Source organism: Pygocentrus nattereri, chromosome 13, assembly GCF_015220715.1.
Source record: "Pygocentrus nattereri isolate fPygNat1 chromosome 13, fPygNat1.pri, whole genome shotgun sequence".
Classification (NCBI taxonomy): Eukaryota; Metazoa; Chordata; class Actinopteri; order Characiformes; family Serrasalmidae; genus Pygocentrus; species Pygocentrus nattereri.
The window spans coordinates 2,673,837-2,698,199 of NC_051223.1; the positions used below are offsets into that span (position 1 = coordinate 2,673,837).

The 24,363-nt window shown below is 40.0% G+C and overlaps 2 protein-coding genes across 2 annotated transcripts in view; both read left to right on the forward strand.

Moving 5' to 3' along the window:
• Positions 1 to 8,058: 8,058 nt before the first annotated feature.
• Positions 8,059 to 17,447, forward strand: abi3b (ABI family, member 3b). The gene is made up of 5 exons (XM_017682704.2): positions 8,059 to 8,314; positions 12,021 to 12,188; positions 14,323 to 14,514; positions 15,382 to 15,452; positions 15,630 to 17,447. The coding sequence occupies exons 1-5, from the start codon at positions 8,186 to 8,188 to the stop codon at positions 16,483 to 16,485; spliced, it is 1,416 nt and encodes a 471-aa protein (XP_017538193.1). The 5' UTR covers positions 8,059 to 8,185; the 3' UTR covers positions 16,486 to 17,447.
• A 2,099-nt stretch (positions 17,448 to 19,546) lies between these two features.
• The window catches only part of cep55l (centrosomal protein 55 like), a 13,356-nt gene continuing 8,539 nt past the window's right edge, over positions 19,547 to 24,363 (forward strand). The window contains exons 1-3 of the mRNA XM_037544425.1: positions 19,547 to 19,605; positions 19,917 to 20,128; positions 21,956 to 22,228. Coding sequence (XP_037400322.1) covers positions 19,931 to 20,128; positions 21,956 to 22,228 — 471 coding nt within the window. The 5' untranslated portion in view covers positions 19,547 to 19,605; positions 19,917 to 19,930. The remainder of the gene's footprint in view (positions 19,606 to 19,916; positions 20,129 to 21,955; positions 22,229 to 24,363) is intronic.

Below are 24,363 nucleotides of genomic sequence, written 5' to 3' on the forward strand. Positions count from 1 at the left end.
TCACGATTGGCCCCTCCCAGTCCTGTCCATGTGCTTGTGTTGCTTTATCCCCAGTCCTGTTCATGTGCTTCTGTTTTGGTTTTCAGTCCTGCCCCCTTGTTTCATGGCTCCACCCCTGATTGTTTCCACCTGTTGTCCACCTCTCCTTTGTTGTCCTGGTTTGTATTTAAACCCTGTGTTTGCCCCTTGTGTTGGCTGGTCTTTGTCTGTTTGTGCAGTTTGTTGGATGTATTGTTTGATTGTTCTGTTTGTATGTGCTGTTTGATATGTTTCATGTTTGATTGGTTTGACGTATTCGGATTTCTGTATTCGGTGTTTATCTCGTTATGTCTGTCCCTCCTTTTCCCTGTGTTGGCTCGTTAAACCTGGACTGTCTTGACCCTAATTTTGGATTTGCCCATAATAAATCTCGCTTGTCTCCGCACCAGCGTCCGCCTCAACATCGCTCCCCATCGTCACATATATAGGTAATGTCTAAGTTAATTTGCTGTTAATTTTCATGCCTTAATGTTTTCCTTTATTGATGTCTGATGTGAAAAATGTGCCAAGTGGAATCAATACTATATTCACAGTAAAGCAACACGTTTTGCAAGGTACACTCGGCTTTTGTCTCTTTTTTTAAGTCGCATGATTAAAATCGTTGTTCTTCTGTTCACTGAAGTAATTCACTTTTTCATGCATTACGTTTCTGGTAAGATAAAACACTTTTTCATTAGTACAGAAAAAAAATCTGTAGCTATACCTGTCAGGGACGTTAGCGCACCTCTATCAGTATTATACTGTAAACATTCTAAATTACAATTATATCCTGTAGTTATAAAAATGGTATTGAATAGTACATTATTACAACAATAAGATACCGTAATTTAACAGTAAATTTCTGGCAACCCTGCTGCCAGTTCTTTACCGTTTTTATATCCAGTCAACAGTTGACTGTGTTATCAAACATTGCTGTGTGTGATACAAACGGTTGTATCTGGATCTCAACTTGTAATTACTATGTACTGACATACAGAACTAGTGTGTGAATCTGAGCGCGAGCACGGGCACATTTTCAGCGTTCCTGTAGCCTGAGATTGCAGAAAATGTCTGTATAAATGTTATTTGAGCATATACAATGTCAGAACCTTTATCCTGATGATCAAGACAGTGCACGTCATCCATTGTGAGAAGAGCCAGACATGCAGACTTACAAAATGATGCGCATAACTCCCCCTGATAAAGTCCTCCATTGAACAATTACTTGCTGTTATAAGCTACATACCGAGATAAATCGCCAGATTACATTTTATTTGAACCAGAACTTGCACCACAGAGATAAAGGGGGAGCATAATTTCAGCAGGTGACAAATAGGTACCCTCTCCTACCCAACCCACATTTAAACATGTTAAGCTGATTATGTCAATGGGAACTTGTCAGATCTTAAACTTAAACTTTCATAGAAAGCGTAGGAAGTTTTTATTATAAGACATCTGGACTATAATATTGGCTCCAGAGATTGAATTAGCTAAATAGTAAAGTCACTATTTTACCTGATAATTGTGGTCAGGTGGAAGACTGTGTGATGTCACCAAGTAGCCACAGGCGAATAAATGTAAGAACCATTAATACATTTAATAGCGAAATTACTTGCCCCACCTGAAAGCCTGAAAGTGTTGAAAAACATAAGAGAATAAATCCCAGCAATACCGATTCAATTTCAGTAGTTGGAGTAGAGCCGTTCAGTAAATGTGCTGAGATTAAGTTTGGCCCCATCATTTAATGAGGAGAGAAAATAAGAGGTGGGCATCTTACCCTGAGGAGATTATTCGCATGTTACCCTATAGCATACGTGTATTTGTAATATAAGCAGCTTTGCTATTGGAGTACGTGATTAAAGTGTAAAAAGCTGCTGCTCATGGCTTTGAATTGGGGCAGGGGGGTCACCAAAACAAGACCTTGCCTTCGGACTCAAAGGCCGGCCCTGGTGTCAGGTAGGCGTTTGTAGGGGCATGGAGAAGCACATTTGACAGGACATGCAGGACTGTTGGGAGTTTCTGCTGTCAAATATTAAGTAGCACATACCTAATGTAATGCTCATCGTAAGTGAAGCGCTGCAGTTAAAAAAGAAATATAACGTTTTTCTGCTTAGATGTTTAAAAGAACAAACATCAGATTGGTATCGGAAGGTTTTAATATCGGTATCAACTAGAAAAGAAAGGCGAACATGCCGTTGACAGATTTGGTGCTTTAGACACTGTAAAGATTTTTGTAAATGTCTATAATGAGATTTCTACTTCTGAAACCAGGGCTGCTGGAAAAGTGGGCAATCAGATCTAAAGGTATTCAGTTTTATTCCACAATAAAAGCATAAACATATAGAAAGTGTTCTGTATTGGCATATATTTTTCAGGTGATTCCCAAAGACTGCAAGAAGCACAACTTGCTATCTGTGTTTTCATACCAGTGCATACTGAGATTGTCATTGACGTCATACTGTGACAGTGTTTATCCTTTGCTGCTGTGTATTAGCACTATGTACAGGTTGGTGGTGCATCTGAATTTAGTATAACAACAATTTGACAACGATCAGTGTAAACTAAGGACTTGCACATAAGTGGAGCGACGCAGGCCAGGACTGGAGTTTTGGATGATGGGTTGGTATGCACAGTGCTCATGTATACTAAAAAACAGTTAAAATGCTACTAGTTTCACTGCATTTAATAATGATTATTGAGAATTTCACAAGTGTTCCAGCCTTATGCATTTTGCCTGTGTTCTTGTTCTTACACTTTTTCCCTTATATATGAGTCCAAGTTTACTTATATAGTGCTTTTTACAACAGGGGTTGTCACAAAGCAGCTTTACAGAAAAATCTAGGTCCAGGTCTGGCATGGAAAAACACCCTGAGAGCAAGAGGAAAAAACCTTGAGAGAAACCAAGAGGACTCAAAAGGGGAACCCATCCTCCTGTGGTCAACATAAGAGCAATATGAACAGACAATAAGGTAATAATCATGAAGAGACTGAATTATTTTTTTCTCTTTTTTAAAAGAGTTATAATAAAATCTGCCCAGTGCTGCCCTGAGCTTTTCATGAGCTTGTGTCGTCACCTCAATAAGTCCCACAATGTATACATATATATGTGTGTGTATGTGTGTGTGTGTGTGTGTGTGTGTGTGCAAACATACCAGCACATGATAAGGACAAATGTGTTTGCTGCATCCTTGAACTTCTCCCCCACCCCTGCAAGCAAAGGCAATATTGTTAAGGGGTGGGCTTCTCCATTTCCTCATTTATTTCACCGAACAGCTCCCACAAGCTGAAATCATCACACACAACCACCCAGAACACACCAGACAAAACAATTTCTCCAACCACACACCTGCACATGAGAGATGAGATGCATCAGTCTCTGTCAGCAGCAGACAAACTAATAATACAGCAGAGCTGAATATCATTATGGGATCATCAGGGAAAAAAGTTCTATGTTTGTGCTGCCTGGATGGGCTGTGAGCAAGTCTAATGCTAAACAGCCAAATACTTCAGTCTGTTTCAAGTGGACCTGTTTTTACACAAGTCTCACGAAAAGTATTCGCTCACCCATCCAAATCATTGAATTCAGGTGTTCCAGTCACTTCCATGGCCACAGGTGTATAAAGCCGAGCCCCTAGGCCTGCAGACTGCTTCTACAGACATTAGTGAAAGAATGGGTCGCTCTCAGGAGCTCAGTGAATTCCAGCGTGGTACCGTGATCAGACGGCACCTGTGCAGCAAGTCCAGTCGTGAAATTTCCTCACTGCTAAATATTCCACAGTCCACTGTCAGTGGGATTATAACAAAGTGGAAGCGATTGGGAACGACAGCAACTCAGCCACGAAGTGGTAGGCCAGGTGAAGTGACAGAGCGGTCAGCGGATGCTGAGGGGCATAGTGCGCAGAGGTCACCGACTTTCTGCAGAGTCAATCACTACAGACCTCCAAACTTCATGTGGCCTTCAGATCAGCTCGAGAACAGCGTAGAGAGCTTCATGGAACGGGTTTCTATGGCCGAGCAGCTGCATCCAAGCCTTACATCACCAAGCGCAGTGCAAAGCATCAAATGCAGTGGTGTAAAGCGCCGCCACTGGACTCTAGAGCAGTGGAGACATGTTCTCTGGAGTGACCAATCACGCTTCTCCGTCTGGAAATCCAACGGACGAATCTGGGTTTGGCAGTTGCCAGGAGATGGTACTTGTCTGACTGCATTGTGCCGAGTGTAAAGTTTGGTGGAGGGGGGATCATGGTGTGGGGTTGTTTTTCAGGAGTTGGGCTCGGCCCCTTAGTTCCAGTGACAGGAACTCTTAAAGCTTCAGCAGAAAAAGAGATTTTGGACAATTTCTTGCTCCCAACATTGTGGGAACAGTTTGGGGACGGCCCCTTCCTGTTCCAACATGACTGCACACCAGTGCACAAAGCAGGTTCATAAAGACGTGGATGAGCCAGTTTGGGGTGGAACAACTTGACTGGCCTGACCTCAACCCGATGGAACACATTTGGGATGAATTAGAGCGGAGACTGTGAGCCAGACCTTCTCATCCAACAACAGTGTCTGACCTCATAAATGCGCTTCTGGAAGAACGGTCAGAAATTCCCATAAACATAGTCCTAACCCTTGTGGAAAGCCTTCCCAGAAGAGTTGAAGCCGTTATAGCTGCAAAGGGTGGGCAGACATCATATTAAACCCTATGGATTAAGAATGGGATGTCACTCAAGTTTGTATGCGTGTGACGGCAGATGAGCAAATACTTTTGGCAATATAGTGTAGTAAGCAGTCTGTTCCTACATTTTTTCTACACAAATGTAAAACGTGATGTCGTACACGACAGAAGATTATTAAGGGTCAAAAAACGTCCATTTCCAATAAATACCTGCAATAAACAGACTTTGCCCATCATCACTCTCATAGCGCCATCCAATCCAGTCCATGAACAGTTGTGCATGAACTATCAACAGGTGAGTCATAATCAGCGAGGTGATTAGTAAGGCATTAAGGGCATGTGGTAAGGTCTTGGGAAAGTGATTAGAGCAATAAAACTTTACATTACCGGTTAAATAAAGATACAGTTTGTTGTCAGTTAGTAATTGTATCATATGACCAGTTCATTGAATGTATGAAAAGAAGAAAAGATTACTGGTAGGAAAATAAAACAAATAAGCTAAGATCATGCACAGAGAGCTCAACTGCTAGTGTCTACATAAACATTCATTCACTTCCATTCACCTTCATTGGGATCACTTGATTTATGGCTTATATTCAGTGTATTTAGTCTGAGTTTAAGAAAAATCAACTGGCTCATTAATGTGGTAAATCTGAAAAGGCAATGGACACAAACAGGAAAGCCCAAGAAAATCTGGCTAGCTAAAGCCTGACACCCATTGGCCACAATACAGCACTACACATCTTCGAAGCTTATAAATGCATTAGTCTTAATCTTCCATTGACATACTGACTTGAGTAATCAGTGGTGGACAGTAACTCAGTAAATGTAATTGGTTTCTGTACTTAAGTAGTTTTTTTTTTCTGTATCTGTACTTAAGTTTCTCCATTTCTGGGCGACTTTTTCCTTTCACTCCACTACATTTCAGAGTCTAATATCCGACTTTTTCCTCCTACATTTTGAGAAATCTGTTGTTCCTTTTGGTTTCTGTGTGTATAAAAACGTAACATGTCAAAACAAAAGAAGCTCAAAGCCAGAGCACCAATGATGAACTAACCTAACCTGTAAAAACACCACAATATAGAAATATGTCCACATATGCAGTCGAGACTGACGCGTTTCTTTTTTTCTGAATTCATACAAACACTTTCATTTTATAGTAAATGAGTTTGGGCTGGTTTATGTTTATGAACAGACGCCTACAGATCAACACAGTAAAGGAGCTCATCTGTGATCCTGAGTTTAAAGCCAGTTTTTATTCAGCTTGTAACTAATTTACAAAGTCATCTGAAACTGAAACTTTGCTTGTGTGTAAAAAGTGATTTCAGAGCCACTCGGTTCTCCCTGATGGAAACTGTTTACCTTCAGTGTTTTGTGCTTCTGATCATTTTAATAGACGTCAGCGTCACTAATTAATGACGTTCTATTAAAAGACTGGTTTACCAAGAGAGACGCTGGAGGACTTTCACCTGAAATGAGTTCATGAAGCCAGTCTGGTTATAAAAATGATAACAGGACATCAGAGCCAGAATTACTCTTTTAGTACTTTTACTTTATACTTAAGTACATTTGAAGGCAAATGCTTTAGTACTTTTACTCAAATGGAGGTCTAAAGGGAGGAACTTCTACTTTTACTGGAGGAATATTTTACCTTGGGTGTCTCTACTTTAACTCAAGTACATGATTTGTTCACTTCGTCCACCTCTGTGAGTAACTACCTACCAAAAACAACTCGAGGAGAGGCCTAAAGAAAGAAAGAAACAAAGAAAGAAGGAAAAAGGAAATGCAACTTCATAGCACATGCAGCATCTATCAGCACAGGAAATGAAGTTTCTTCTCTTTGGTGTAAAGTAAAAAGCTAAAGCTTGAAAACGAGACGTGTGGGCAACAGCAAAGCACTACAGATGTCCAACTAGCCATTTAGCGTATTTAAAAAAACATAAACATATACTTCACCTATTTATATCCATTAGAAGCAACCCAATTTGGATAAATCCAAAACTGATTTAATTGAATTCTTTAAGAACTGTTAGATCTTTCCACTAAATCTTGTTAGGAGGCAGTGCGCATGTGAAATAGTAACAGGAACAACATCATCAGGCAGGAAATTGCTTCAGCTGGCATCTTCGATGGCTCTTTTCATTCTTACAATCTCCTGCCATCCTTTACCATACATTAACTTACTTAGAGTTTTTAATATTTTTGACCATATATTAATGTTTCATTTTGCTTATTTTGAGAGATACTCTAGAAAACACCAGTGAACTAGCTAGCTAGCATACTTGCTAGGTCTGCTGTCTTGTCAGCGGGCACAAAAGGTGGATCAAATAAACAATAGGGTTGATTTATTGTGAAGCATAATATATAAAGATGTATTCCATTAATATTCCAATCAACAGTTCATGGTTTTTGTGACTGTAGGTGGCCTAGAAATACTAGCATGGCATGAAGTGACTGATAGCATTAGCTAGCTAACTTGCTAGACCACAGCACCATTGTTGTTATGCCCATATTAGGAACTCCGGGTCTAAGCTGCTTTTCTCTATGGCCAGAATAAATAGAGTTTTATTTACCACATGGTGCGATAGAGGCAATTTTTCGAAAACCCTATTCATTCTGGCCATAGCGAAACGAGGCTTAGACCCGGAGTTCCTAATATGGGCATACGAGGGACAACAGCATGACACACGACTACAGTGGTCTATAGGAATGTTGTGCACACAAACATTTGCTTTAATTAGTAGTTCAGTTGCGAGTGAATAGAAATTCTAAACCAGGGAATTTGATCACAGCTGAAATACATAAAGTTATGTTTATTACTTTCGCATTACCAAATACTGTTTAATACAGTTTGTGCTACAATAAATGTTTGTGAATTTAACGTTTTGTCACTTAATACATTTACACAGTCTAAGTAATTGTGGCGTGAATACAGAAGGTACTATTAACTCTTTAGAAATACGTCAATGTTACGTAAAAGAATTGCGTAAATCCTACAAATACTTCTAATTTAAACGCTATTTACGTTGGATTTATGTATTTAAATTTTAATGGAAAATTGACATGTAATTAAAATACATGAGTTTTTACTTTTGGGCGTAAGTTTTTTTTTTTGAGTGTGTATGAACTCAAACCAAAAAAAAAACTAACTGAAAAAATACAATACAATATATAATTTCCTTGTTTTCTTGAATGCAACTAAAAGTATCGTAAACATCCAGAATGAAGCTTGTCTATCAGAATTGTGCAATGAACTGAGGAAATGTAGCTAGTAACTACACACCTCCACACAGTCTACTGCCTGTTTCTTCATCTTACTAGAGAACTATAGCAGTTGCATAAGCATGAAGTGCCTTCTTACAGCCTCCTCTCAACATGTACACACTTGTCCGCCATACTATTTTCAGGTTGGCTAACCTACCTGTGTCATTTACTTCCATCGTTGCTTCTAACAACCACTATCTGAGCTTTTAGGTTACACGTCTCCTTCCAAGTGCCAAATCTAAAATGAAGGACAGTACTACAGTGGACATTCAGAAGATTTTTGAAGAAGCACCAGCAGCCAGGAAGGCTCTTCTTGACAACCACAGCAATCTCTACAAGGTGGCCGACTACTGCGAGAACACCTACCTGAATGTAAGATGTGTTTTTCTGTTAAAAAGGTGGCCTTTTTCGGCATTTGTGTGTCTTTCCTGTTATTACAGCTCAGTGTCCAGCTATGGAGCTGAACTTAACGATGAGTCTAATACAAAAGAAGTGCCTACATTAATAGATGTAACCAAAATCTTTGCTTTCTGGTTCATATGTGATGCTTTATTTATGATTCAGAAGTGTGTAGCTCTAGCTGTCAATAGTTTTTGAGTAATTCCCAAGTGCGATTGTATAGTTAACAAGTTAAACTTTAAGAGGTTTGCCTCCAGACATATCTTCTGGTCTCACACCCGTTTCCTCTGAGCTATGTGTACTGATAGCTATACAAGCCCAAACACAGCAGGCTTGTGCAGGACATGGCATATCTGAGCTACTGCAGTTCCAAACTTGCTATCTCGCTTCCGAGTTATGCACAAGGTTTCGTGTTTGCACAGTCCTCACTGTATCTTTTTCTAAATTAATATAGTTTTATTTTTATATAATTATGTTCACTTTGGCTAATTTTATCACACTGAAAGTCCCCTTTAAAATCAGGGCCTTTTCAAAGCATGCCCATAATTCTGGAGCGCACTGGATAAGACATCGCATATCATTTGGAAATCTTGGTTAATGAAGTTAATGATGTGCTGTTGAGAAAATCTTTTTTGATCAGGTTTTCTTTTCAATGTGAATAATGTTAAAACTCCAAATGGTTATAATTATTTTATACTGCCAGTTTAACCGTAAGTTAAATTAAGTAGTAAGTGAATATTAAATTATATAGTTAATAAACTGTTATAGACTGTGAGAAATAACGGTTCGGTGCAGGTGCATTTTTCATTCATCAAGGTACAAGCAAAGTAAACGTACCCCAAAAGGTACAACAGTGTATTTAACCATCTATTGCACAATGTTGCCTCAGAGCAACAAACTCTTTTTCCTGACTTTACGATAACATTATACATATTTAAAGGCACTAACAATAATGGGAAGAGTGCGAATAAGTGTATAAAAGGATGTGCTTGGTGATACTATCTCTTAGTGGGCACTTTTAAACCTCTATTTAAATCTCTTTTGAGATTTTGCAGAACTATGTTTGTTGCCTAGAGGCAACCTTTTGCTACAGTGGAATGGATTTGGCCAGTCACAAGCCAGATCTAACGTTTTCAGGAAACACAGTCCTATATCATTTCTTCCCATTGTCACACAATGTTGCCTCAAGAAAATATACTCCAAAAGGACCCCTGCACACTTTTTTTATGCCTTTGAATTTGATACATGGGTCTGAAAAATAAATCAAGGAACATTTAAAAAAGTGAATTGATTTTTTTTATTTCAGTAGAGGATTAAAGTTCAATTGTGCACCTTAAGTAAGTTTTTTCCAGGTGAAAAGTACATATTTGTACCTCTTCATAACCTTAAAACAGAACAATAAAATAAAAAGCCTGGAGTCAATACAACTTAGAAAATGCAATTTCATTGGATTATGGTTCAGTTATGTTCCCTGACTAAAGGTACTGATACGTACCCTTGAGAGTACCAACCCAGTGACAAGAGGGGCACTACTCTAGTGACAGTTTTGGGGTTTTTTTTTCTGAGAGTGAAGGTGATGCGGATTCTGTCTATAGCTGAAAGCTGATAGAAAATAAAAGCAAGTATGGGCCACAATTGGGGTGTACGGGTAAAGAATTCAGAGAAATATTTTTTAAATCCCATCTTTATCAAGAGGGCCAATACAGCAAGCAAGCAAGCAAGCAAGGTGTTCTCACAAAGCAGCTTTACAGAACAATCAGCATTACAGAAAGAAAAAGAAACGAAAATCCGGCTCCGAGCCCCCATGAGCATCGCCAGCGGCAACAGTGGCAAGGAAAAACTCCCTAAAAGAGGAAGAAACCTTGAGAGGAACCAAGACACAGAAGGGGAACCCGTCCTCTTCTGGTCCACACCAGATAGCACACATTGTTATTATATAGTATTATAGTACAAAACAGGTGGGCAGCGGTTCATTAGATTAGTCTATGATTATGCAGCAGCAGCATCTGAGGGTGAGGACTGCACAGCGTTGTACAGCAAGAAGCTCAGTGGTGGTCAAGCCGGTCCAGAAGGGGGGCAAGGAGTGGGCATCTGATCTTGTGGAAAGCACTGAATAACCATTTTTTGATTGATTATATCATTATAATTGTCAGTTACATAACTAAAGCTAGTACTACTGTTAAAGTTGCTGTTAATTTTTTTCCTTTCACTTAAATTACTTAAAAGATGATTTAAATGTTTATTTAAAAGATAAAATTTGAGCCATTGTAAAAAAAAAAAAACATTTTAGTCTATAATTAAGAGCCAGTTCTAAAGCATTTATATCAGATTAATCAGCACAGTCTGGTGAGTTTAAGGTGCGACTGACCATCAGGCTCAAAATGTAAAGAAGAAATCAAAACAAAAGGCCAAGTTCTTGATATTGATCCTGACGTCGCATCCATTTCAACAGGTGTTTCATACGGAGCCCCGCTGGTGACATCCTGTATATATAAAAATAATGTGTGGCCACAACTTAGTAACGCATGGGAACAAGATGATTTAGTCGTGGCTAGGACATAGTAAGACATGGGAATGAGATCCAAACGCGTAGCCACGACTTAGTAAGGCATGATCTCACTCCCATGGCCATGACTTAATTATCTCATTCTCACACCTTGGTACACACATTATGATCTTGTTCCCATGCATTAATAAGGTGTGGCCACACATTATTTTTATTTATATGGGATGTCACCAGCAGGGCCCTGTAGTCTCTACATTTAGAGTGGAACATTCAAACCACTGTCACGGTTTGGGAGCACTGGCAGCAGCTTTGCTATGAAGAGCTCCACTGTCTGGTCATAAAGTGCTCATAAAAACTGCATGTAAATTTATTAGAAGTGTTACATGTGGACAGGACGAATGTAGTATTTGAGGAAAGGGCTGTAAAATATATTTGAAACTTACTTTTTCAATACTACAACATTGTAAACACTAACTCTAACTTCTCTAACACTTTGACTGTTTTGATTCTTCTTTTAAATCCGTTGCATTATATCGCTTTTGTCAGAAGAAAACCTTGTATCTCCATTTTAGGAGATTTTCAGTTTTTGACATAATTTGATAATACTAATGGTCCTATGCATTGTTCGTTAATTTCATGAGGAATGGGCCAAAAGAAATGACCCAAAATGACTTGGAAAAATGTCTGGTTCCATTGACTTCCATTAAAAGTAAAGTAAGTTTTTCCTTCTGCTGTAAAGTTCTCAGTTTGGAGATACAAGATTTTCTTCCGACAACAGCGATATAGTACATTCTATAGAAGAATCAAACTGCTTATGCTAATTTGACACAGATTGACAGAAATGCATCTATCAGCATAACTAACACATACATACAATGAGTTTTATGCTGTGACACGTGACCTCGTGCTCTTACAAGCGATAAACATAAGGGGTGACCCATTTTCTATTCGATTAAACATGTGATCGATTAAACATGTGATGTTAGGCTGTATTGTGCTTCCTTGTTATTCTTCCTTTCAGAACATGTTAAATGAGGGCATGTTTCAATGATTTGCTTACGTATTTGCATTATTTAGCATTTGTACTGATTGTACTGATATAAAAGGGATTGGTAACAATATCAGAGCCAAATTTCTGCTGTGATGACAACCTGTCCGTATGTTATGCTGCAGGTGGAAGACTCTAGAGGAACTTTGGAGGAGTCCAAAGCCCTCACTGCCCAGGCCCTTGCCAGCATCGCCTACCAAATCAACACACTGGCCACGAGTGTGTTAAGACTACTGGATGCTCAGACCATTCAGCTCAAACAGATGGAATCCTCAGTCAACATCCTGACCATGGTAGACGTCAATGTGGTAGCACTTTAAAGAAAACTTTTGGAAATTTTGGTATCCGAAGGCTGTCACTATCAGTATTTTAGCAATTATGAGGTACTTAAGTACCAAACATGAAAAATGGACTCAACTAAACAATAACCAACCATGCGTCTAGCTTTTTAAAGATACCAGAAAACAGGAAAAAGACTCCGTAATTAACACTTCAGTAATGTCAAAATCTAATCATTAATTATTAGTTATTAAATGACCAAGAGGCACATCCTCCACCACATTCAAGATAACATATTACTACATAAGTAATCATTTAGAAGTTGTTAGGGGGACCCCTGGTGGCCCCAAGGCCGGCACTGATCTCAAACAAGAAAAGATGCTTTGCGCCACAAGTGGGTGCTAGATAATTACCACCTTTAGTCCCTGGAAAGGTAAACATACTTATAATACAAAATAGGCAATCAATACACAATCACAAAATGGATTTACAATCCAGGTAGTAAAGTAGGATTTACTGAAAGGTTTACACCTTTATACCAGACCTATTGACCTATTTGTACTGACTGTCCAGGGTGTCCAGGGTGCTTAAAGGAAACCCTCACTGTAAAAAAACATGTAAGCCTTAATATGGTGCCGTACAAACCAAGCGAAAGACCGAATTTAGTATGAAAAGTGGGGGCAGTCGTGGGCTGGAGGTTAGGGATCCAGCCTCATGACCGGAAGGTCGCCGGTTTGATCCCCAGAGCCGACAGCACATGACTGAGGTGACCTTGAGCAAAACACCTAACCCCCAACTGCTCCCCGGGCGCTGCGGATTGGGCTGCCCACCGCTCCGGGCAAGTGTGCTCACTGCTCACTAGTGTGTGTGTGCTCACTAGTGTGTATGTGGTGTTTCACTTCACGGATGGGTTAAATGCGGAGTTGAAATTTCCCCATTGTGGGACTAATAAGGGTCACTTAATCTTAATCTTAAAAAATTGACAACATCCCTCTACCAGTGTTTTACCCAAGAGAGAAAGTTTTTTCATCATATAACTTCATCACAGTGTCACCACGGTAACCTTTGAAAATTTACAATTGTATTTTATTTTTAATCACTTTATGCATTAGTCTGTGCCCAAATTGTTTTAGGTCCCACTTTTTATTGTCTCTAATAACCATGTAGCTACACATGAATAACATATGCAACAACAGTGTGACTACTGATGACTTAGTCAGTGTTACAGATGGATTACAGAAGTACAGCCTATGTAATTACACATGTATAATCACCTTCAGTTTTGCCTCACAAGTGTATCTTCTACACAGAAACTTTCCTGTAGTGCAGCGTTAAAGTTACACTTTAGTGGGCAGTTCTTGTGTAGTTGTTATATAGGTACTGTATAATAATGTAGAGGTACTATAGACATTGTTTTGGGTTTTATGCAACACATTTCACAACTGTCATAAAAGTCACGCTTTAAGGCAAGGGGATGTCTGCCATACTCTCACATACTTTCTCATACCGCTGGAAAAAACAACTTCTGCTCCAGTCTGCTTTATGTCATAACCCTTGTGTAATTACATGAGAGAGAATAAGCTATTAGAACTACTAAGATAGACTGATGTAATTACATTAGGCACACAGTTATTAGACACTTACTATATAAAGTGGGATCTTGTTTTATATTGTTGAACACACTGCTTCCAAACTTTGAAAAGTGACTCCAAACGTTTGAATGGTGTACCTAAAAGTGACAAAACAACAATAAATCCAATTTTACTGCATATCAGTAGACTTCTATTTCAGAAAAGTGAGCACAGTGAAAATATTTGCGCATTAAATTAATAAAATTTTTAACATGATTAAAATATATCAGTGTACATACATTGAAAACACATTTTGATTGCCAAAAATAAATAAACTAAGACAAAAATTTCTAAATTATTTATAAATAATTACGATATAAATAATTACGATTACGAAATAAACGCCTCACATTTTCCAGTGTGTAATTACCGAATAACTTCACTGGCCACTTTATCACAAAGGACGACCAGCTCCACCATGATGATGAACACAGGCTTTAAGCCATAAATAGTAAATAGTACATGTTTCTGTTAAAGGGGAAGGTGCGTATTAAAGAGTGTGACTCTTTTGTTTCAGACAGTGGACATATACAAGGAGAAAGTAGCACGGCAGGAAATTGGGGTGCTGACCGCATCAAACAAAATAACCTATGCTCAGAAGATGGCTCCTCCATCAGCTGTCGAAGGACCCATTGAGTATGAGCGTATCCCAATATCCTACTCCAGCCTGGACTCATTAGGACACGGATGCTGGGGTGGCCCCAAAACTGTATGGTTGATTCAGTTCTGTTTTAAAGAGTAATTAATTAATTTGCTTTCCTACAGGGAGATTCACTCGAAAGAGGCCCCGTGAGGACGAAGCCGTCTGAACCAACAAAATGTGCTACATACCTTGTTGTATGTGTACATGCGATGCGGGAAGTGATCACTTTTTCTGACAGACACATGAATGGGGTACAGGGGTCTGCACCCAGAGGTTACCAATGGAGGTTAAACATTGCGATGGCTGTCCGGCACCTACCCCATCGCTCCAATGCAGGGGAATCCCAGCTTGTTCGAAGCTCCATATACCGAGGAGCACATTGCATGTAGTTTTGTTCAAATTGCTTCGTCCTAGAAAGAGTTATTATAGAAAATTTGGGGCCTCTTTCGAGTGAATCTCCCTGTATTTAAAGTCTAAAATTACATAATTATCGACAGAAGTACTAGCCAGTACTTCACACTTATCTCCTTTTGTTCTGATGTCAAACATTGACAAAAAATTCTAAGAAGTTTTTTTCTTTCTGTAAAGCAAAATTACAAACATACAATTTTCCATCAAATTCAAATGATAAAATATATTCTTTTCTACTTAAAAGCACAATTATAGTGCATAGTATACATTTTTGACAGAATTTTGCAACTTATTTAAAAAATTGAGAAATAATTCCTATAAAATTACAATGTGCTTTTGTTTTGCTAGTGATAACTGGAACATCTAAAGGTCAAATTTGTGTTTACTGTCCAATATTGTGCATTTTTCTGTGCATTATGTACAGCGTGTTCAAATTTGAATTGAAAAATTTAAACATTTCACGCTTTTGAGAACAGTAAACAAATTCTGGAGACCAGACTTTTCATTTTATGTGATCTTTAGGCAGGGCAGAAGCCTGAAGCAGATACACCTACCCCACAGCCAAACCCCCAGGAAGGAGCGCACATACATGGGTATGTGTTCATAATAAACATTTTCAGTGATGTCACACGCCAGATGACATGTACGTTGTCTAAAGTCTGCTTCTTTAAAAGTAAAGAAAATAGATAATAGTACAGACTGATGTCATCCTTCAGGATGGCTAGTACTGCTGTTTGGTCACGTTCTGTACTTCTGTCTCTCTCTCTTAGGTCTAGCTCAGGCATTGCTGTTCCTCCTCCATCAGTCCCTAACTGGGTAGGCTTCAGATCCACGGTTCCTCAGTCATGTGCCACTCCTCAGCCTCCTTCCTCAGCCACAGCCATCTCCTTCTTGCCCCAACCTCCAAGCTTCTCTTCAGATGCTGCACCACCACCTGCTGAACCTGCCCTAAGCAGTGATGTTGGAGCCCTTCCGCCACCACCATCTCCTCCTCCTCTACGTAATTCAGTAGTTGCTCCTCCACTACCATCTCCTTTTCCATCTAGCTCAGCGTTCAGAGACTCATTTTTGCCACCACCCCCAACTCCGCAGTCTGAGTTCATGGCTCCTTTCCCACCTCCTCCTCCTCCATCTCCTTTTCAGAGCAATTCCATGATTCCTCCTCCATCGCCTCCTCCTCCACCTTCAGGCTGCACTTTTGGAGACTCGTCATTCCTGCCTCCACCACCTCCGCCCCCACAAATTGCCTCCATGGCTCCCCCTCCTCCCTCTCCTCTTCCTAGTGCCTTAAGAGGTCATGTTCCTCGACCTCCTCCTCCACCTCGCGCTAACACTGGTGTAGGAGGTCCAGCTTCACCCCCACCTCCTCCTACGCCTAGCTCAGCATTTACAGGGTCATCGTTGCCTCTACCACCACCACCACCACTTCCTCAGAACAGTTCTGTGATTCCACAGCCACCTCCACCACCACCACCTCCCCAGAACACTTCTAATATTCCACCACCACCTCCTCCTCCACCACCTCCTTTTAACACTTCTACCATTTCACCACCACCTCCTCCTCCACTACCACCACCTGGAAAAGGTCACATTCCTCCTCCTCCTCCTCCTCCACCACCATTTTGAATGTCAAAAGTGGACTTTAAGATATCAGTATGAAAATTCCTGCTCTGTCCACAAACACGGTCTTTCTTAGAAACTGTTACCAGGTTTGACAAGCTTTGCTGAATATATGAATCATATGACTTTAATGGCATGTAATTTTATTGATTATTAGAGAAAAGGTCCTGAACTTTCTGACTCAAATGATTCAAATGACTCAAATGACTAGTATGCAAAGTAGTTACGACACATAATAGCCTGTATGTAAGTAGAGTGAAACTGGCTTTTTCTAAACCAAAAAAAAAGTAGGTCTAACTTATTTGGTAATCATGTTTAATACACATCTGTGATCAAAATCTAATATAAATCACTGTAAATCTGTATATGATTTAAATTGCTATAGAAATGGCACACTTCTTCCACACCAGTCAGCCCTCCTTTCACTTTTTATTGTCGTAACCACACAAACTAGTCATAGCTCCTCAAGATCTTTAGTGTGATGGGAATGACAGCACAATTGGAAACGGCAGAACTACCTAGTACTAGAGTACATTATTAACAACACTACACTAATACTGGGTAGTGCCTCCCTCACCAGTCTAAACATAATAATTATGGTTTTAAAAGTTTGCTTTTCGCTGAAAATCTAGGCAGGGGACAGGAACTCTTCACCTAACTGAAGAGTCCCTTGATTACTAGATGCATCAGGCTTTTAAATAACAGTATTCGAACACTGTATTTGCTGAAATATATTCTGTCCATATCCTAACATGTATGGTTGCCATGATTATACTCTCTTTCAGCCATTCCTAATTGAAACAACAGAGGTTTTGTAAGTAGACTGTAGTCCTTTGGCAGCATTTAATTACATGATTAACTAAATCTACCAATCTGTATCACATTATAAATAATATTATACTAATATTGGAGAATAATGTACCATGAAGCAGTTGCTTTATGTATTAAATAATGTGTGGAAATACGAATTTACAGTTGTCCCATTTTTACATTTAATGTATTGCAATTTACTTCAGGTTTAAGATACTACAAGACACTGTCAGTGGTTAAGCTACAGCCAGTTTCCAAAAAAATGAATCAGCGAATAATTTAGCAGTTAAAGAAGAATGTGTAAACAGCAACTGCTCCTTCAATCCCTCAAATGGCACTGCAGTAAAAACCTGCCAAGCTTCTGTGATAGATATCACCGCAAGACTGGCCACAGCACAGCGTAAGCCTTATGTCTATAACGTCCAGAAATGCCATCGACTTCTCTGGGATGGAGCTCATCTGAAATGGACAGTGTAAGCGAGTATTGTGGTTTGATGAGTCAAGTTTTCCAGGCCATATAAATAGAAAGGACCATCCAGATTAATCTTTATTAACTTATTAAACTTATTAACATTCAAAAGCCAGGGGCTGTCATGGTACGGGGTGTATTAGTGGCACGGGTGCCTTCAGATCTGTGACCATCAATGCTAAAAAAATTACATTCGCAGCAACATATTCTGCCTTCTAGACAACCTCAAGCCACATTCTGCATGTGTTATAACAGCATGTGCATGTCCATGACAACAGACAGGCCACAGTCTATAATTGGACACCTATAGAGGGTGTAAAAAGTAGCCAGTGAGTGTAAAAGGTAGGTGTATCTAATAAACAACATCTAATTAGTGTATCGAAGCTGATCCCTGATGTAACCCTACCTTCACCATTTGTCACTCCAACTGCACACCTCACCACTGTCTCACTATCCTCATACATGTCCTGCACCACCCTAACATACTTTTCAGCTACACCTGACTTCCTCATACAGTACCACAGTTCCTCTCTTGGCACCCTATCATCTGCCTTCTCTAGATCCACAAAGACACAATGCAGCTCCTTCTGACCTTCTCTGTACTTCTCTACCAACACTCTCAATGCAAAAATTGCATCTGTGGTGCTCTTTCTGGGCATGAAATCAAACTGCTGCTCACTGATCTGAACCTCTCGCCTTAGCCTTGCTTCAACAACTCATTCCCATACCTTCATGGTGTGGCTCATCAACTTTATACCTCTGTAGTTACTGCAGCTCTGCACATCACCCTTGTTCTTAAAAATGGGGACCAGTCCACTGCTTCTCCACTCATCAGGCATCCTCTCACTCTCCAGGATTTTGTTAAACAACCTGGTTAAAAAGTCCACTGCCTTCTCTCCTAAACATCTCCATACCTCCACAGGTCTGTCATCTGGACCAACTGCCTTTCCATTCTTCATCCTTTTTAAAGCTGCCCTCACTTCCACCTTACTAATTCTCTGCACTTCCTGATCCACTATCTCTCCCCCCGTGGTCCTCCTCTCTCTCTCGTTTTCCTCATTCATTAGTTCTTCAAAGTACTCCTTCCATCTACTCATCACTCTCTGTTCACTCCCTAGTACATCCCTGTACAGCTTCAAGAGTAATCTTAAAACCTTCCTGTTTAGATTTGCTTTTAGTTAAGAAACTTTTGTCTGTTCTATCTTTTTCATTTTATCTTTTTCATTTTATTTCATTATTTTATTTTGTCTCCTTCTATCTTTATTTCTTTTAATGTGTTTTGCTTATCTTTGTTTTCTTTTTATTTATTCTGTAAAGCACTTTGAGTTGCATGTATGTATGAAAGGTGCTATACAAATAAAGATTATTATTATTATTATTATTATTATTATTATTATTATTATTACATTTCCCTCTCTATCCTTTATCAGCCTAACCTGCTGTACATCCTTTCCAGCTCTATCTCTCTGTTTAGCCAAGCGATACAAGTCCTTTACTCCTTCTTTACTGTCCAGCCTCTCATACAGCTCATCATAGGCCTGAGCCTTTGAGCCTTTGCCACCATTCTTTTCACTATGCGACCAGCCTCACAGCACTCCTGCCTACTTCCTTCAACTCTCTGGTTATCTAATATTTTATTTCCGAGAGTTTATTGCCGGCTGCGGTGGCGCATATTTTACGCAGCTTCTAGGCTCAATCCCCATGGCGTATCTACGTAAACGGTGCGCATGTCTGTGCTGCTCCAGCGCCGTCTGGGTTTAAATGAAGTGACGTGGGACGCGGCGCGGCGTTTAAACGGGCGCTGAGGCGGTTTGTGTTGTTGAGGTTTTTCCCCCTTGTTTTGACCTGTAAGCGACACTTTTGTGTTCCCTTCGCTTCCATTGCTTCTTAATTTACTGTTTCTTTACGCTTCTGTGTGATTATTTAACATTTTAATAGGGGTTTTTATAACAGTCGCTGACGCTGGAAGTCATTAGCCTAGCTTACGTTGGTTAGTTAGCTGGGTTAGCTAGACGGTTTAAATGACAGTAAAGTGGCGATAAGCGGTTGACGACGTCTTATTTAAGTGCACTTTTTTTTGCCTTGGCTTTTTCATAACAAACTGGAATATCGTCCAACACGGAGCATTACTAACTGGAGCCAGCTGTTTATTTTTCAGAAAACGCTCCAGTCATGGCATCGAAAGGAGCAAAAGAAACTATAGCGCATAAACTGGGGTTTAAAAACAGCGGCTTGAAGTCGGTGGAAACGGAGCTGGAGAAGGTGAGGAAAGAAAACGCCCAGCTGAAGAAGACTTTGGATGAAATGGCAAAGCGAAACGGAAAGCACCCGCTTACACGTCGAGATTCGGACAAAGCCAAACTTCTGGAGGTGAGTCCGGCGCTGGCCTTGTTGGACCGGTGCTCTAAATCAGGCTGAAGGCATTTGATCATTTTTCTGTTTTGGTAAACCTGTTTTTGAGCGATATTTGGTAGCTGTGCACAGTTTCACACTCGACTACTCCATCCATCATTCTTCAGTTTCTGATGTGGCGTATCAGACCACGTGACCGCTGTTGATCACACTGCTGTAGTTAACCTAACTAACCTGCATGGCTGGTGGACCGACCTCAGCACAGCCCTAACTGTTACCGGCTTTCCCGGTGTTTTGCTTTGTCCATCAGACTGAGTTTTAGATTAAGAATGCTTTGCTTCTCTCCTAAGCTTTGGTTGATCGATTGAGGAAATGGTGGTTGACGTGTTTCCATCAGTGGTGGACAGTAACTCAGTAAATGTAATTCGTTTCTGTACTTAAGTAGTTTTTTTTTTCTGTATCTGTACTGAAGTTTCTCCATTCTGGGTGACTTTTTCCTTTCACTCCACTACATTTCAGAGTCTAATATCCGACTTTTTCCTCCTACATTTTGAGAAATCTGTCGTTCCTTTTGGTTTCTGTGTGTATAAAAACGTAACATGTCAAAACGAAAGAAGCGCAAAGCCAGAGCACCAATGATGAACTAACCTAACCTGTAAAAACACCACAATATAGAAATATGTCCACATATGCAGTCGAGACTGACGCGTTTCTTTTTTTCTGAATTCATACAAACACTTTCATTTTATAGTAAATGAGTTTGGGCTGGTTTATGTTTATGAACAGACGCCTACAGATCAACATAGTAAAGGAAAACTTATCTGTGATCCTGAGTTTAAAGCCAGTTTTTATTCAGCTTGTAACTGATTTACAAAGTCATCTGAAACTTTGCTTGTGTGTAAAAAGTGATTTCAGAGCCACTCGGTTCTCCCTGATGGAAACTGTTTACCTTCAGTGTTTTGTGCTTCTGATCATTTTAATAGACGTCAGCGTCACTAATTAATGACGTTCTATTAAAAGACTGGTTTACCAAGAGAGACGCTGGAGGACTTTCACCTGAAATGAGTTCATGAAGCCAGTCTGGTTATAAAAATGATAACAGGACATCAGAGCCAGAATTACTCTTTTAGTACTTTTACTTTATACTTAAGTACATTTGAAGGTAAATACTTTAGTACTTTTACTCAAGCTGAGGTCTAGAGTAAGGACTTCTACTTTTACTGGAGGAATATTTTACCTTGGTATAATAAACGACCTTTGGATTTCACCTTTGGATGCAGTGCAACTGGATTGTATGTATGTAATGCAGCTTAAATGCTATTGAAATTCAAAAGGGGGTAAAAAATAGTGGTTATTGCATCCAAAATCCAAAGGTAGTACATGATTGCTGCACCAGGTATCAGAAGCTTTAGGATGTACCTAAAGGTTAATAGAAAGTAGTTATTGCATTACATCCAAAATCCAAAGGTTGTGCATTCTTGCTGGCACCTCAGTGCACTTTATGTAGTTGAGTAGTGTTGTATGTGATTTGTTTGAAGTGCAGTTAAATTTTAAAATGCAAAATAAACAATTTAAAGTATGTATTCCATTAGGTTGTGTTAATTCTAAAATCCTGATTTGTATCATTGCCGCCACTAGATGCACTTTACAGTTTAGAGTTCTGCTGAAGTCTAATTTAGTATTTTCTAGTCTTCTTATCTTAAAATCCTCAGTTGTACCAAAATTATCAACTTGAATTGTGGTGAATTGAGATTTCATGACACATTGACTCATTTTGTTTTAGAAAGAATTGGTGTCAAACCAAACTGTAAGGTATTAGATGTACACCCCAAATTTCTTCTTCAGAGAATTGTGTCTCTGGAGACTCTGAGGGAGACGAACGCTCAGCAGCTGCTGGCTAAGGAGCAGGAGATTGCCGTCTTGAGGCAGCAGCTGCGGACTGAGAGTGGAGAGGTGGTGGCGTCGCTGCAGGACCAGCTAGAGCTGAAGAGAAAGGAGGCAGAGAAGAAAGAAAAGGTGTTCCAGACCCTCTTGCAGGAGACGGAGGAGCTGAAAAACAAGTTGGTGACGGTCACACAAAGATCCCAAGCGCTTCAGAAAAGCAGCACAGACTTACAGGTGAGCTTTCTGTACTGGCCTGTGTGGAATGAATGGCGTGTAATGGCCTTTTGGGAGGACGTCAAGTAAAATGAGTGTGTGTTTTTAATTTTTGCGTTGTCTACATATAGAAAAACATATTGAAACCGATTCAGTGTGAAGTGACATGATTAAAGCCATTGCAATACACCATGTAATGATTCAGCAAGCTGGTCAGTCACCTTTGCTAGCTGTTCTATCATATGTATACACCACAATCAGCATATATTTGGCAGCCAACCCCAGGACATCTCTCAGTGGACATAGAACTGACCCCTGGGATGACCCCATGCTATTAGCACGCAAGGTGAGCGTTTCCCTACTGGGGTGCAATGATTATTCGACTTGATCCACTAAAATCAACGGCCAAATTAGCTGGCTACTAATTTAGTAGTCGATTAGTTGGTGACGTCATTACGCTCTTTCTTGCGATCACTAGAAACGTTTGGAAAGCGCTCTGGAGAGTTAACAGCACGACGGCAGCCTCAAAAACCTGTTTTCGTGTAATAAAACTGCTCCCACATCATGGCCTTTATACATGTTATCTGTAGTAACATATCAAGTCTGGCACACCAGTTTAAAGATTGGATCCTGCCATCAGCTAAAGTTCTTGTTTTAACTGACAACTCTGTTTTGGCTTTGGCAGTTGAGGACTCAATTTCTTTCAGTGCAGAATCAAGGTTGTGGATATCTTTGGCTTTTGAGTTACTGTGACTACTCAGAATTTTGGAGACTTTTTCAAGGTTAACCTCTTTGATGTAAAATAAATTGAGGGTTCTGACTCAATCGTGGGCTGGAGGTTAGGGAACCAGCCCTGTGATCGGAAGGTTGCCGGTTCGATCCCCTTGGCTGACAGTCCGTGACTGAAATACCCTTGAGCAAGGCACCTAGCCCCCAATTGCGCTGTGGATAGGGCTGCCCACTGCTCTGGGCAAGTGTGCTCACTGCCCCCTAGTGTGCGTGTTCACTAGTGTGCATGTATGTGGGTGTTTCACTGCACCGATGGGTTAAGTGCAGATATGTTTCAATGTATGTCAATGAAACCATTAATAGCGGTCATGAAATGATCACAACCTGTTTCAGTTCATTACATCAGTTGTCTTTTCAAAATCTGTCATTTTACATTTAGGAATCCCTGATTTTGTAGATTTCATGGTATTTTTTTGGTATGATAAACCGTTTCTGTCAGCTTTCTGACAACCGGTGTCGTAATGTGATGTAAAAGGCTTGTGATTCATATTGTATGTTTTAGTCTTTCCGTTTTCGTCCTAGTTTAGTTTTCAGGCGCCACGCCGGAATTCCGGGGGTGACGACGCCGACATGTCAGTCAAGCTAACCGAAACTAAATACCGGACGTTTGTGATATTCCGCCCAAACATTTTTTTAAGTCTCAAAAATAATATACGTTAATTAAATTAATTATTTTCAAAAGCTGAGCCGCATCAGAGGGATCAAAGAGCCGCATGCGGCTCCGGAGCCGCGGGTTGCCGACCCCTGGCCTAGTGATCTGACCCTAGGATCTGACGCTTCTCTTGATCTGACATGCGCAGGTTTCACTGTGACCAACACCAAGGCCTCGCCTACTAGCCATTAAGCCAGTCCGAAACAGGGGGGCGGGACTTGCTTTGACCAAACAAATTGATAGATTCAGTAGGAAATCCTGGGAAATGCACGTGCGAATTTTTTTCCACCGTCAACGCGAAACGTATAAACTCAGCCATGGAACACAACTATATTAAGCCTATATTAAGGGGAACTGGAACTGAATAGTAATTTTAGGGCTGTAGTATTATTTGAGTTTGTTGCACTGTAACTGTTTCAAAATATTTAAAATAAATGCTGCATAGTTTGCTATTATATTTTTAAAAGAAATGAATGCGTCCTTGTTTGTCATTTAGTCAATGGTTAGGCTACTAATCAATTCCTAGTTTACTTTGGAGTATTGTTATTGCCACCTGCTGATCGTTCTTGGTATGGCTGTAGTATCTGTAGTCTCCTGTGCTATAGAAGCAATAAGGTATGTGACTAGTTAAAAACAGGTATGGATTCCTGAGCAGGCCTGCTAGTCCCAAGAGTTCTGGTAATCTGCACAAGCTTCTGAAATATAGGCTTATATT

Excerpts from the sequence above, each read along its gene's own strand:
- abi3b (XM_017682704.2), top strand. The coding sequence starts at position 8,186 with ATGAAGGACAGTACTACAGTGGACATTCAGAAGATTTTTGAAGAAGCA. Across the intron at positions 8,315-12,020 it reads GCGAGAACACCTACCTGAAT|GTGGAAGACTCTAGAGGAAC; the intron begins GTAAGATGTGTT and ends GTTATGCTGCAG. Across the intron at positions 12,189-14,322 it reads CAGTCAACATCCTGACCATG|ACAGTGGACATATACAAGGA; the intron begins GTAGACGTCAAT and ends CTTTTGTTTCAG.